The sequence below is a fragment of the Somniosus microcephalus genome, chromosome 1, assembly GCF_052327205.1.
Source record: "Somniosus microcephalus isolate GS21.2 chromosome 1, FLI_Smic_1.0, whole genome shotgun sequence".
NCBI lineage: Eukaryota > Metazoa > Chordata > Chondrichthyes > Squaliformes > Somniosidae > Somniosus > Somniosus microcephalus.
In genome coordinates, this window is record NC_140987.1 from 189,336,786 (window position 1) to 189,350,602 (window position 13,817).

Below are 13,817 nucleotides of genomic sequence, written 5' to 3' on the forward strand. Positions count from 1 at the left end.
TGAACTCATCCTCAAGGCAGCCCTGCCCAATTTGATTTGTCCAATTAATATGATAGTTAAAATCCCCCATAATTATAGATGTTCCCTTATTACAAGCCTCAACTATTTCCTGATTGATACTCCGTCCAACAGAGTTGCCACTGTTCGGAGGCCTATAGACTACGCCCACTAGTGTTTTTTTCCCCCCTTATTATTCCTTACCTCCACCCAAACTGTTTCATTATCCTGATCTTTTGACCCAATATCATTTCTCTGTATTACAGTGATTCCTTCCTTTATTAACATAGCCACCCCACCTCCCCTTCCTTCCTGCCTGTCCTTCCTGATCGTTAAATAACCTGGTATGTTTAATTCCCAGGCATTGTCACCCTGCAGCCATGTTTCTGTAATGGCCACAAGATCATACCCATATGTAGTTATTTGTGCCATTAACTCGTCTATTTTGTTACGAATGCTATGTGCATTCAGATAGAGAACTTTCAAAGATGTTTTGTGACACTTAGTTCCTGCTTTTGCCCTTTTAATTACTTTACCTTTTACTCCATACCTTCTGCCCCTTCCTGACACGCTCTGGTTTTTAATTTCCCCACTGCTACCTAAGTCTATGACCTTCTCTGTTGTCATTTTTATTATTTGCTCTCTAGGAACCTCCCCCCCACTAGTTAGTTTGTCACCTAGTAGTGAATCAAGTCCTTCAGCCACAACAGAAAACATGAGATAATACACTTTGTCTTTGACTGTCACTTTGAGTGTGCATACACCTAAGCTATCTATTTTCTGTCCATTATCGTTCTTCAGTAGTACTGACTTCTTCTGTATTTTGGGCTTTTCTTTCATATTTTTAATGTCACTCATACTGATTAAGTTTGCTTTTGCCCCAGTGTCTAGTTTCAATGTAACTAATGCTCCATTTACCTGCAGTGGCATCATCCATTTGTCCTGTTTTACTGCATTAACTTTATGTTCAGCATTGTCCATTCCTGAGGGCTGCAGATTTTCAGTATCCTTTTCGATATTGTCATATGACACCATTCCTACAAAAAATGTCTCACTTAAATCAGTGTCCTCTATCACATTGACTTGTTGCCCTTTCTTTGTTTTTACTTTTGAAAAGCATTGTTTGGCAAAGTGATTCTTTCCATTACATTTTGTGCACATTTTTCCAAACGCTGGGCATTGTCTTGACTGGTGCTGGTAACCACAGCGTTTACAATTAAAAGTTCCATCCTCCGATTGCTTTGCATTTCTGTTCTGCCCATATTTTTTCCCCTCGTAGGACACAGCACCGACAGCAGCACTGTCATTCACTACAGTCGCATTATTATTAATTTCACTGAAAGTCTTTGCGTGCTGTTGAGCTAGCTCACTGGCATGGTTTTTTGTCACTGTATCCTCCAATGTTAGTTCGGTTTCTCTCAACAAACGTTCCCTTACATTTTTATCATGAATACCAAACACAATCTGGTCACAAATCATGGATGATTTCAGTTCAGAGAAATTACATGTCTGTGCTTTCAGTTTCAGTTCAGTCACAAAGCTATCAAAATTCTCATTTTGCTGCTGTGTCCGTGAACGGAACACGTACCTCTCATAGGTCTCGTTCTTTTTGGGAGAACAATGTGTATCAAACTTCTTTCGCACATCGTCCATTTTTTCTCTGTCCTCCTCTTGATCAAATACAAATATATTAAATACCTCTATTGCCTGCGGGCCTGCAACTGTGAGCAGTAACGCTATTTTCCTTGCGTCTGGCTTCGTACCGAACCCGATGGCAGCAATGTAGAGTTCGAATTGTTGTTTGAAAGTCCGCCAATTGCAGTCAACATTCCCCGTGAGTTTCAAACCCTCCGGTGGCTTCAAATTCTCCATGTCACATTTCACAATATTCAGCAGAGATTACCAATCCTGGTACCAAGTTATGTTCATAAATAAATAGACGTTTTCATTATGAACAGCTAGCTTGAGCTAGTCATTTATTCAGCCATGTGGACTAGTGTACAGGCATCCATCTTGACTACTGCCTTGTGGGTAGCCCCCTACTAAACATACAGCTCCACCTAGTGTACCATTCTAGAATGACATGTTTCTGATCATTACACAGATGGCATTTCATTTTTCATTTCAATTCCGTGTAATTGAATTTCTTTGTGTTCTGAGTCCCTCACTGAATAAAGCAGATAGTTCTACAAAACCCAGATAAATATGGATGTCTTACAACTCCAGCTAAAAAAAAAGATACTATCCGTTAGTTGCTAATGGCTTTCATTTCCTCACCAGAAACTAGTCCTTTTTTAAACTGAAATTACAAGAAACATCTGCATTGGCCTCCCAAAAGCAAGGGGTAAATCTTTGCTTTTACTGCCTGAGTGTAGCACAAAGAGGAAAATGAGGCGGGGAAGATGACACACCCTTTACAGAACCCACCCGATTTTCTGTCCATTAACTTAAATGGAAGGAAAATCAAGTGGACTCTGTTACTGACATGCCGGATTTTTCTCTCTGCTCAGGTAATGTTTTACACCTAGGTGGTAAAGACAGAAACTCACCCCCGAAAGTACAACTGCCCAATCTAACTGCAGCAATGATCCAGGGTAACAGTACACAGAATAAAAACTGACAATGCTCTTGAGAAGATTACTTTGCATTCTTGCTGCTCATAAACTGAGCAGATGCTTCCAGGCTAAAGGAACAATATTTAATTATTTCTTTAATAATTAATTGTGTTTGAAATAGGCTGCCCAAGGCAAGCCATTTTCAAATATGAAACTAGCAATGCCCATGGGATACTTAGTATAATGCAAAAAACAAAATACATTTAAGCATTGATTTGGGCAGTCTAACTGCACCATTAGTCTATATGCCATTCCAGTCCTGGCAACAGTATGCTATTAGACTCCATAAGGCCGGTGCTGAATAATAAAAAAGCTGCAAGGGCTATGAATTGTTCCTGACAATGTTACCAATCCCTGTTTGGGCAGGATGAACATCGCCCAAAATACATTGGTCTGGATTTTCCACTAATTACTGCCCACATTGGAAAATGTGTTCTCCCAACTTCCAGAGAGAGGTTAAGCGGGCTGTTGATTCACTATCACCCATTGTTTGCCGGGCAATAAAAGTTATAATTACCCTCTTTGTGTTTTGTTTTCAGTTAGGGGGTCACACGCTTATCTCTCCTACCGGGTAGCTTTCTCTGGATCTATGGCCTTGATGTATATGCTTCTCTAGTTTTTGTGCGAATGCTTTGTTCTTATAAGCATTTACAGTCATTTAGTATCCCATAGTTCAGTCTGGCTACTGACCCCATTTTGAAGACACATTTAGGGCAACTTTCAGGGGATTGTGCCTACAGGGCCCTCCAGCAGTTGACACCCCCGAGATTGCTGCTTTGTCTGCCAGCTTGATGAAAAATTTTACATGGGCGGACTTTAGGACCGCCACTCCACAAGCCCACCAATGGGAGGAGAATCCAGGCTATTGTGTCATCCCTCTTCTGTGCATCCTCGATGTTTCAGCACAATATATATAATGGGGCGAGCGAGGGGTGGTTTAAATTGATGGACCAGTGATCTTTTGAGGTGGGAAGGGCGGGGGTGAGCAGAGAGAACAGAAGCAAAAATCAGGCACTGTCCATGCGAAACACGGACAGCTGGTAATTATGAAACTGGATTTTTGACATAGCTGTTAGATGTAATAGTATATCTTTGTGTGTCAGGTCACGACATTAGAGTGCTCACTATATTCTTGAAGTACTGAAGCATGATCTGTTTTTTTTCAGGGCCATTCAACCGGCCATCTTCGACCTTCATTAGATGTAGGAGATTCCAGAATGCCCAGCTGCAGAGAACTTCTTGTAAGTATTGCAATGTGTAGTTGCATTCCTGTAATTAGGTGTGACCTGATATCTGATTGAATGATGGAGTTGTTTGTCTTTCTGTTGATGATTTGTCTTGTTTGTTTTTGACTTATTTGTGGATTTGTTGTGGTTACAGACATCTCATGTAGTGCATGCTTCTGTTTTTTTTATCTGGCTTTATTTATTTGTGATGGCAATAGCGTCCAATAAAGTAAAGTGGAAAATAGCTCCGCCAAAGGTTTATTGGGTAAATGCATTGCCCCCTGAGGTACTGGGCGTGCAAATTAGGAAGACCCCAAGTTCAATCTCCATCATGCGCTGAGTTAGCTCCTTTTAGCTACAATTGGCCTCAGCACCCCTGGACTAGAGAGAGGAAAATCAGTCAGGGTTGTTGCACTTGGTTATGATCCAATAACTCATGCTGGAAAGTAAGTCTATGTGCATATTAGATGACAACAAAATTAGACTCAGCTCTCAAACCTTCCATGGGAGAATATCTTACGAATACTCACTGTCTTGGCTCACACTTGAAGAAGGCCATTTGGGAAAGCCACTAGCGGTGCCGCAACTCGAATCAGTGCCGTTAGGAGAAGCGTGAAGAAAATTGGAGGGCAAAGTAACAAAAGATTGAACAGTAGGGTTACCTCTGATCTGCCTGTTGTGGACCAGCTTGTTCCTTTCCATAAAGTTCAGGACCAGGGGAGATTGCTATTAGCTGACTGTCGCCCGTGCCAGTGAGCAGAACATTGGTGCCAACAGCAACAAGATCATAAATTTAAAAAATTGAGCTGTTCAAACCTTTATGTGGTATTGCCAAGATATTGGATTGGAATCTGCTCTTTCCACCCCAGGAGAGTTAGGGTAGGACTTCTACCCCCTGCTATGACCCCACCCATTTTCCTGAGTTAGTGGCCATTGGGTGAATTGGCAGTTTTACCACTGGGTGGAAAATGGGTGGCAGCGGATCGGTTGCCCTTTTTACACCCCGTGATATTTTAATTTCCAATGCCACTTGATTGTCCCCACTATTTCCACCACTATCCCGCACAATGTGGGGCAGAATAATGGAGGAAAATCCACCCCACTTTGTGGGAAACACATCACAGTGTCAAGAAATAAACTTTCGTAAATAATGTCAGGAGCACTCTAGTAAGTACGTCAGTACTTGTCAGAATTGGCTTTACACTTTTATCTATGAGACACATAAGTGATTGGCCGGAATTTTCCTTACCTGGGCGGGTCCGATGCGGGCAGTGATCGTGGCGGGTCGCGACCCCGCTGCTGGCTCCATCCCGCTGTAGAAAATGAACTTACCTTAATGGAGCCCTACACGGCCCAATGAGGTGGAGCGGGTCTGGTGACGTCATTCATGACGCGTTTTAAGCTGGGATCCTTAAAGGAATCATGGCCACATTACATTTTAAGTTTAACCTAAGATAGTGGGTGTTGAATCAATACTGTACAATAATATAATACAAGTTATATATGAGTGACAAAGAAATATTTAAATAATATTATCAATAAATAATATGATGCTATCTACAAATATGATCAAGAACATAATTTAAAAAGTACATTAATTAGGAAGTTATTGGTGCTTTCGTCACAAATCTATAGACTTTTGTATCAGTAACTGGTACAAATAAAAGATATGTGTGTATAGGTAATACATAAAACTAAGCAGATTTTAAATGTAATTGTAAAGGGGTGGATTTACAGTCTTATGCAAGGTCAGTGTAAGTGTGTTCAATGTGTTTCTGGAATTTCTGCGTGTCTTCCGTTGAAGTTAACAATGGACAAGTGAGAGAACTTCTGCAGAAATACACCCTAACGTCTCGGACTGAAAAATTAAATTAGTCATATTCAGGGACTGAAAGCAAATTGAACCAGTGGAATGATTGATGAGAATTAAATTGTTATGGTTGATGACTTGATTTAATGTGTAACTGGACAATCACAGTATACTGTGAGAAAAACCTGACCAGAAACAACACAAACATTTATTTAAAAGGTATATGTCATTTTTTATAGTGCAGATCAATTCAATGCAATTACTGTTGAGTTGGAAGGTAACAGCCGAGAATGGCCAGTGAAAAAATGTATTTCTCTCACCATCCAGGGTAGCAGTTACATCCCTTCAGGAATTTCTGAATTAATATTTAGCTTTTCAAGTAGAACAGAATCTCCATCAACCTGTTAGCTGATGTAATCAACAAGTTTTTATTTCGGTTTGTTTTCCATGCTGTTAAGTAATCAGCTGGAGCAATGGCCATGGAACTCACATCTCAGGTTGACAGACGTGGTTCCCGGGCTGCGTGAATCCTGTGGCCATGCAGGGAAATTTAAATAGTAGGGGGGGAAAGGCTCTTAAGTGCCTGTAAAGTACCTCAATGATTTCAATTGGGTCCCCCGCCGTTGCAGGTCAGGTTGGCTCCGCGATGACAGACACGCCTGTGGGAAAGGTGTGTGGGAGTGAGATGACAGCGGGTTCCTGGCCCGCTGTCAAAAATAACAACTTTCCCAACCGACCCGCCACCCATCTCACCTGCTACCACCACGGAAAATTCAGCCCATTTTTTTTTTCTGGCTCACAATAACGTTTTGAGAACAGTTTCCAAAGTGAGATACTAGAACAAGAAGGTAGTAAGACAAGATGTAAGCAATTCAGATGCAAAATAAAATATGACAAACACCGTAAGATAAATATTGATGAGTAAGGCGATTCAGCCAACCATCTACAAAAATCTACAGCTACTTCTCCATGTCACAGCATCCAACTATCTCTTAAATGACTCAAAGGAGTAGAAATCAGAATACCTGATTTTTGGCCACAAAATCAGGGTTAAGGGGACCAATTTTAGGCAGTGGCAGCTCCTCCCCAGTCACCCATTCCTCCATTGCAATTTGTAGCCTACGTATATACGAACGTATAAACAATGACGTACAGGTAAAGATCCTCTGGTCCATCGAGCCTGTACCACACAATATATACACCACCCCACCCGAAACCACCTGGGAGAGGCAAAAAAACAGATAGAAAACCCAGGCCAATTTGGGGGAAAAAATCGAGGAAATTCCTCTCCGACCCATCTAGGCAATCGAAACTAGTCCAGGAGATCACTCTGGCCCTGAATTCCCTGCAGTAGCTACCATCTGTAAGAGGTGATCTCCGCTCCAGCTCTTGCTTGAAGGAATTCAGCGAGTCCGCGTCCACTTCACAAGATGCAGCCTGTTCCAGAGGTCCACTATTCTCTGGGAAAAGGACCACCTTCTGATACCTAATCTAGATCTAGCTTTATACAACTTAAAGTTGTGACCCCTGGTCCTACCTAATCTATTTAATTGAAATAAACTTGTCAGCTGGAACACAATCAATTCCCTTCATTACCTTATAAACCTCAATCAGATCCCCCCTAAGTCTACGCTTCTCTAAAGTGTAAAGTCCCGACTCTTTTAGCCTATCTTGATAGCTATGATGCTTTAGACTGGGAATTAGTCTAGTGGCCCTCCTCTGTGCCCTTTCCAAAGCCTCGATATCACCCACCATGTGAGGAGACCAAAACTGGACACAGTATCCCAAGTGCGGCCTGACCAAGGTCTTGTACAAGGACAAAATAGTATGCCTCGTCTTATACTCAATTGTTCTATGGATACCCCCCAAAACCCTATTTGCTCTAACTATCACTACACAGCATTGCTTATATACCTTTAAGGATGTATGCACTAGAATGCCTAAATCTCTTTCTATCTCCACCATCTTTAAGGCCTTTCCCTGAAGGGTGTATGAATGTTGAGCATAATACTGCATAATACTGCACTTATCTAAGTTATACATAATTTTCCAGTCTTGAGCCCAATCTCCCAACACATTAAGATCTGCCTGAAGCAAATGGGCCTCTTCAACATGTGGCTGTGGGTCCACCATTCAAATTAATCAAATTAATGGACATCTGCCTGACCCCACAAACTTTGTTGAATTCAGTGGCAGAGGTCCTGGTGGCTAATCCCAGCACTTAAGCCAGGATGCATATACCCCTCCCACTTCTTACCCATGGATTTTCAGCCATTTTGGCATTTTGAAGATATTTATTATTTCTGTATCTTTGACAAATCAGTATAATACGGATCTCAAAGGTATAGTATAACAGATATCAGGCCTCTCATCACAAAGCAGCCTTCCTCAACCTGGCAGTCTCCATAAATGTGAATAGATACGTCACCTTCTGTCCACTGTCTGCTTCTGTACATAGGAACATAGGAATAGGAGTAGGCCAGTGAGCCTCTCGAGCCTGTTCCGCCATTCAATGAAATCATGGCTGATCTGCGACCTAACTCCAGATACCCACCTTTGGCCCATATCCCTTATGACCTCTGGTTAACAAAAAGCTATCAATCTCCGATTTAAAATTAACAATTGATCTAGCATCAATTGCCGTTTGCGGAAGAGAGTTCCAAACTTCTACCACCCTTTGTGTGTAGAAGTGTTTCCTAATTTCACTCCTGAAAGGTCTGGCTTTAATTTTTAGATTAGGGAATGGTAGCGTAGTGGTAATGTCAATGGGCTAGTAATCCAGAGGCCTGGACTAATGATCCAGAGACGTGAGTTCAAATCCCACCACGGCAGCTAGGAAATTTAAATTCAGTTAATTAAATAAATCTGGAATGAAAAGCTAGTATCAGTAATGGTAACCATGAATCTATCAGACTGTCGTAAGAACCCATCTGGTTCACTAATGTCCTTTAGAGAAGGAAATCTGCCGTCCTTACCTGGTCTGGTCTGGTCTGGCCTATATGTGACTCCAGACCCACAGCAATGTGGTTGACTCTTAACTGCCCTCTGAAATGGCCTAGCAAGTCACTCAGTTGTAAAAAACCGCTACGAAACATAATAAGAATGAAACCAGACGGACCACCCAACACCGGCTACGGACACGGCAACGGCACACCCAGCCCAGTCGACCCTGCAAAGTCCTCCTCACCAACATCTGGGGACTTGTGCCAAAATTGGGAGAGATGACCCACAGACTAGTTAAGCAACAGCCTGTGTATATAGTCATACTCACAGAATCATACCTTTCAGCCAATGTCCCAAACACCTCCATCACCATCCCTGGGTATGTCCTGTCCCACCGGCAGGACAGACCCACCAGGGGTGGTGGTACAGTGGTATACAGTCGGGAAGGAGTGGCCCTGGGAGTCCTCAACATTGATTCCGGACCCCATGAAGTCTCATGACTTCAGGTCAAGCATGGGCAAGGAAACCTCCTGCTGGTTACCACCTACCACCCTCCCTCAGCTGATGAATCAGTACTCCTCCATGTTGAACACCACTTGGAAGAGGCACTGAGAGTAACAAGGGCACAGAATGTATTCTGGGTGGGGGACTTCAATGTCCATCACCAAGAGTGGCTCGGTAGCACAATTACTGCCCGAGCTGACCAAGTCCTGAAAGGCATAACTGCCAGTCTGGGCCTGCGACAGGTGGTGAGAGAACCAACACGAGGGAAAAACCTACTTGACCTCGTCCTCACCAATCTACCTGTCGCAGATGCATCTGTCCATGACAGCATTGGTAGCAGTGACCACCGCACAGTCATTGCGGAGACGCAGTCCCGTCTTCACACTGAGGACACCCTCCATCGTGTTGTGTGGCGCTACCACCGTGCTAAATGGGATAGATTCAGAACAGATCTAGTAGCTCAAAACTGGGCATCCATGAGGTGCTGTGGGCCATCAACAGCAGCATAATTGTATTCCAGCACAATCTGTAACCTCATGGTCCGGCATATCCCTCACTTTACCATTACCATCAAGTCAGAAGACCAACCCTGGTTCAATGAGGAGTGCAGAAGAGCATGCCAGGAGCAGCACCAGGTGTACCTAAAAATGAGGTGCCAACCTGGGGAAGCTTCATGCATGCTAAAAAGCAGAAGCAGCATGCTATAGACAGGGCTAAGCGATCCCACAATCAACGGATCAGATCAAAGCTCTGCAGTCCTGCCACATCCAGTCGTGAATGGTCGTAGACCATTAAACAACTAACGGGAGGAGGAGGCTCCTTGAATATCTCCATCCTCAATGATGGTGGAGCCCAGCACGTGTGTTTGCAACCACCTTCAGCCAGAAGTGCCAAGTGGATGATCCATATCGGCCTACTCCTGAGATCCCAACCTTCACAGAAGCCAATCTTCAGCCAATTCAATTCACTCCACGTGATATCAAGAAACGGCTGAGCGCACAGGATACAGCAAAGGCTATGGGCCCTGACAACATCCCAGCTATCGTGCTGAAGACCTGTGCTCCAGAACTAGCTGCGCCTCTAGCCAAGCTGTTCCAGTACAGCTACAACACTGGCATCTATCCGACAAAGTGGAAAACTGCCCAGATATGTCCTGTCCACAAAAAGCAGGACAAATCAAACCTGGCCAATTACCGTCCCATGAGTCTACTCTCAATCATCAGCAAAGTGATGGAAGGTGTCGTCGACAGTGCTGTCAAGCGGCACTTACTCACCAAAAATGTGCTCACTGATGCCCAGTTTGGGTTCCGCCAAGACCACTCGGCTCCTGACCTCATTACAGCCTTGGTCCAAACATGGACAAAGGAACTGAATTCCAGAGGTGAGGTGAGAGTGACTGCCCTTGACGTCAAGGCAGCATTTGACCGAGTGTGGCATCAGGGAGACCTAGTAAAACTGAAGTCAATGGGAATCGAGGAAAAACTCTCCACTGGATGTGGCAGGACTGCAGAGCTATGATCTGATCCGTTGATTGTGGCTGGAGTCATACCTAGCACGAAGGAAGATGGTTGTGGTGGTTGAAGGTCAATCATCACATCCCCAGGACATCGCTGCAGGAATTCCTCAAGGCAGTGTCCTAGGCCCAACCATCTTCAGCTGCTTCATCAATGACCTTCCCTCTAACATAAGGTCAGAAATGGTGATGTTTGCTGATGACTGCACAGTGTTCAGCGCCATTCACAACTCCTCAGATAGTGAAGCAGTCCATGCCCGCATACAACAAGACTTGGATGACGTTCAGGCTTGGGCTGGTAGGTGGCAGGTAACATTCGCGCCACAGAAGTGCCAGGCAATGACTATCTCCAACAAGCGTAAGTCCAGCATTACCATCGCTGAATCCCCCACCATTAACATCCTGGGGGTCACCATTGACCAGAAACTTAACTGGACCAACCACATAAATATTGTGGCAACAAGAGCCGGTCAGAGGCTAGGTATTCTGTGGCGAGTGTCTCACCTCCTGACTCCCCAAAGCCTTTCCACCATCTACAAGGCACAAGTAAGGAGTGTGATGGAATACTCTCCACTTGCCTGGATGAGTGCAGCTCCAACAACACTCAAGAAGCTCGACACCATCCAGGACAAAGCAGCCCGCTTGATTGGCACCCCATCCTTCACCTTAAAATTCACTCCCTCCACCACCGGTGTACCATGGCTGCAGTGTTTACCATCTACAGGATGCACTGCAGCAACTCGCCAAGGCTTATTCGGCAGCACCTCCCAAACCCGCGACCTCTTCCACCTAGAAGGACAAGGGCAGAAGGCGCATGGGAACACCACCACCTCCAAGTCATACACCATCCTGACTTAGAAGTATATCGCCGATCCTTCATCATCACTGGGCTAAAATCCTAGAACTCCCTCCCTAACAGCACTGTGGGAGTACCTTCACCACACGGACTGCAGCGGTTCAAGAAGGCGGCTCACCACCACCTTCTCAAGGGCAATTAGGGATGGGCAATAAATGCTGGCCTTGCCAGTGATGCCCACATCCCATAAGCGAATTAAAAAAACAGTATGCCCCGTAGTCCTAGAATCTCCAACCAGCGGAAATAGTTTCTCTCTGTCTACCCTATCTGTTCCCTTTAATATCGTGAAAACTTCAATCAAATCACCCCTTAACCTTCTAAATTCTAGGGAATACAACCCTAATTTGTTTAATCGCTCCTCGTAATTTAACCCTTGGCGTCCGGGTATCATTCTGGTAAACCTATGATGCACTCCCTCCAAGGCCAATATACCCTTCCTAAGGTGTGGTGCCCAGAACTGCTCTCAGTACTCCAGGTGTGGTCTAACCAGCATTTTGTATAGCAGCAGCATAATTTCTATCCCCTGGTATTCTTGTCCTCTAGATATAAAGGCCAGTATTCCATTAGCCTTTTTGATTATTTCCTGTACCTGTTTATGACATTTTAATGATCTATGTACCTGAACCCCCCAAGTCTCTTTGGACATCCACTGTTTTTAGCTTTTCACCATTTAGAAAGTACCCTGTTCTATCCTTTTTAGGTCCAAAGTGGATGACCTCACATTTGCTTACATTGTAATCCATTTGCCCCAGTTTTGCCCATTCACTTAATCTATCAATATCCCTTTGCAATTGTATGCTTTCATCTACAATGCCTACAATGCCATCTATCTTTGTGTCATCGGCAAATTTGGATATATGGCTTTCTTTGCCATCATCTAAGTTGATATTAAACAGGGGTTCTCAACTGTTTTGCTTCTGAGGCCTCCCCTCCCATGTTATAAAAATTCCAAAGACCCCCTGTAACACAACACAGGTATTTTTTCTGTTTAAAAATTCTCTCAGCGCTGCTCCCAGTCACTATGTTACTGCTGTTACTGATTTCCCGGCACTGCGGAAAATGCTGGTTCCCACGCCCATCCCACTCCCTCTTTCCCTCCACATGAGCCCCAATCCCCTGAAAACCCCCCCCCCCAGTCTCCCTCTTTCCTATGCAACCCCCAACTCGTTCACCGATTGTTCCCGGCACATCAGCTGGGTCCCGGTTCTCTGCTTAGTTGTCAGTCAAACAGCTTTTTTTCCCCTATCTCCAATATTTTTATAACTAATAAATAAAAGTGTACAATGAAAATAAACAAAACACAATGGGGGAAAAATTCGGTATCGCCCATTTTGGGGCGCTAATATCGGCCGGGCGCAAAGTATAGAATTCTTTATTAAGATGGTGAATGAAGTAGTTGACTCAGAGACTAGGGTCCTGAATTTAAATAAAGGAAACTACGATGGTCTGAGGTGCGAGTTGGGTAGGATTGATTGGGGAATGTCACTCAAAGGGTTGATGGTGGATAGGCAATGGCAAACATTCAAAGACGGCTGATGTGCCAAATAACTGCCCGAATCCGAAGTTAAAGCTTAAGACTGAAGCCTTTTATTAAATAAGAATCATGGCAGAGTTAACAGAGTCCATCATCGACCGAGCCCTTGGTAGAACAAACCAGAAGAGGGGCGGGGCCAGGGAGGAGCATTAGTGGTTCCCCCTAGTGGAACATTCCAGACATTACAAGTGCAAGTACAAATGTCAGAACACAGTTATTTCATCACATTCACCCCCTGCTATAGGTTCAGTCTGTCAGGTGGTCTGATAATCCTCTGGGAATGACGTAACTCTTGCTGAGGCTCCTCCCGGAGTACTAACTGCGGTTCATTCGAATTCCCAGAATCATCAGTATTTTCCACACTGAGGGTTTGTGTCTCTGAAGGTCCAATACCACGATTGAAAACTCTACTCTCCGAGTCGAACTCTTTTCGAGCTCCAGCAGGTGCAAGATCTTTAATAGAGACCGTATCCTCTCGCCCATCCGAATATTGAATATACGCATACTGGGGATTAGCATGGAGGAGTTGTACTTCCTCCACCAGTGGATCAGTCTTGTGGCCTCTCACATGTCTGCGCAACAACACGGCCCGTGGTCGTCAACCATGTGGGTAACGATACTCCATTAGTAGCTTTTCTTGGAAAACTAAACATCCTTTCATGAGGGGTGGCATTCGTCGCTGTACACAAAAGAGACCTTATGGAATGCAGCACGTCTGGCAGGACATCCTGCCAGCGAGAGGTCGGCAGGCCTCGCGACTTCAGAGACAGTACGGTAGCCTTCCACACTGTCGCATTTTCTTTCTCGACCTGCCCATTA

General features: G+C 44.2%; 1 protein-coding gene across 4 annotated transcripts in view; it reads left to right on the plus strand.

Annotated features, from left to right (window-relative positions):
- The window catches only part of mctp1a (multiple C2 domains, transmembrane 1a), a 960,306-nt gene that overhangs the window by 111,586 nt on the left and 834,903 nt on the right, over positions 1-13,817 (plus strand). For all 4 annotated transcript variants that reach the window (XR_015078481.1, XM_085988645.1, XM_085988632.1 and 1 more), the window contains exon 2: positions 3,779-3,853. Coding sequence is in view for 3 of the 4 variants with exons in the window: in XM_085988645.1 (XP_085844771.1) it covers positions 3,779-3,853 (75 nt within the window). In the remaining variant the exon portion in view is untranslated. The remainder of the gene's footprint in view (positions 1-3,778; positions 3,854-13,817) is intronic.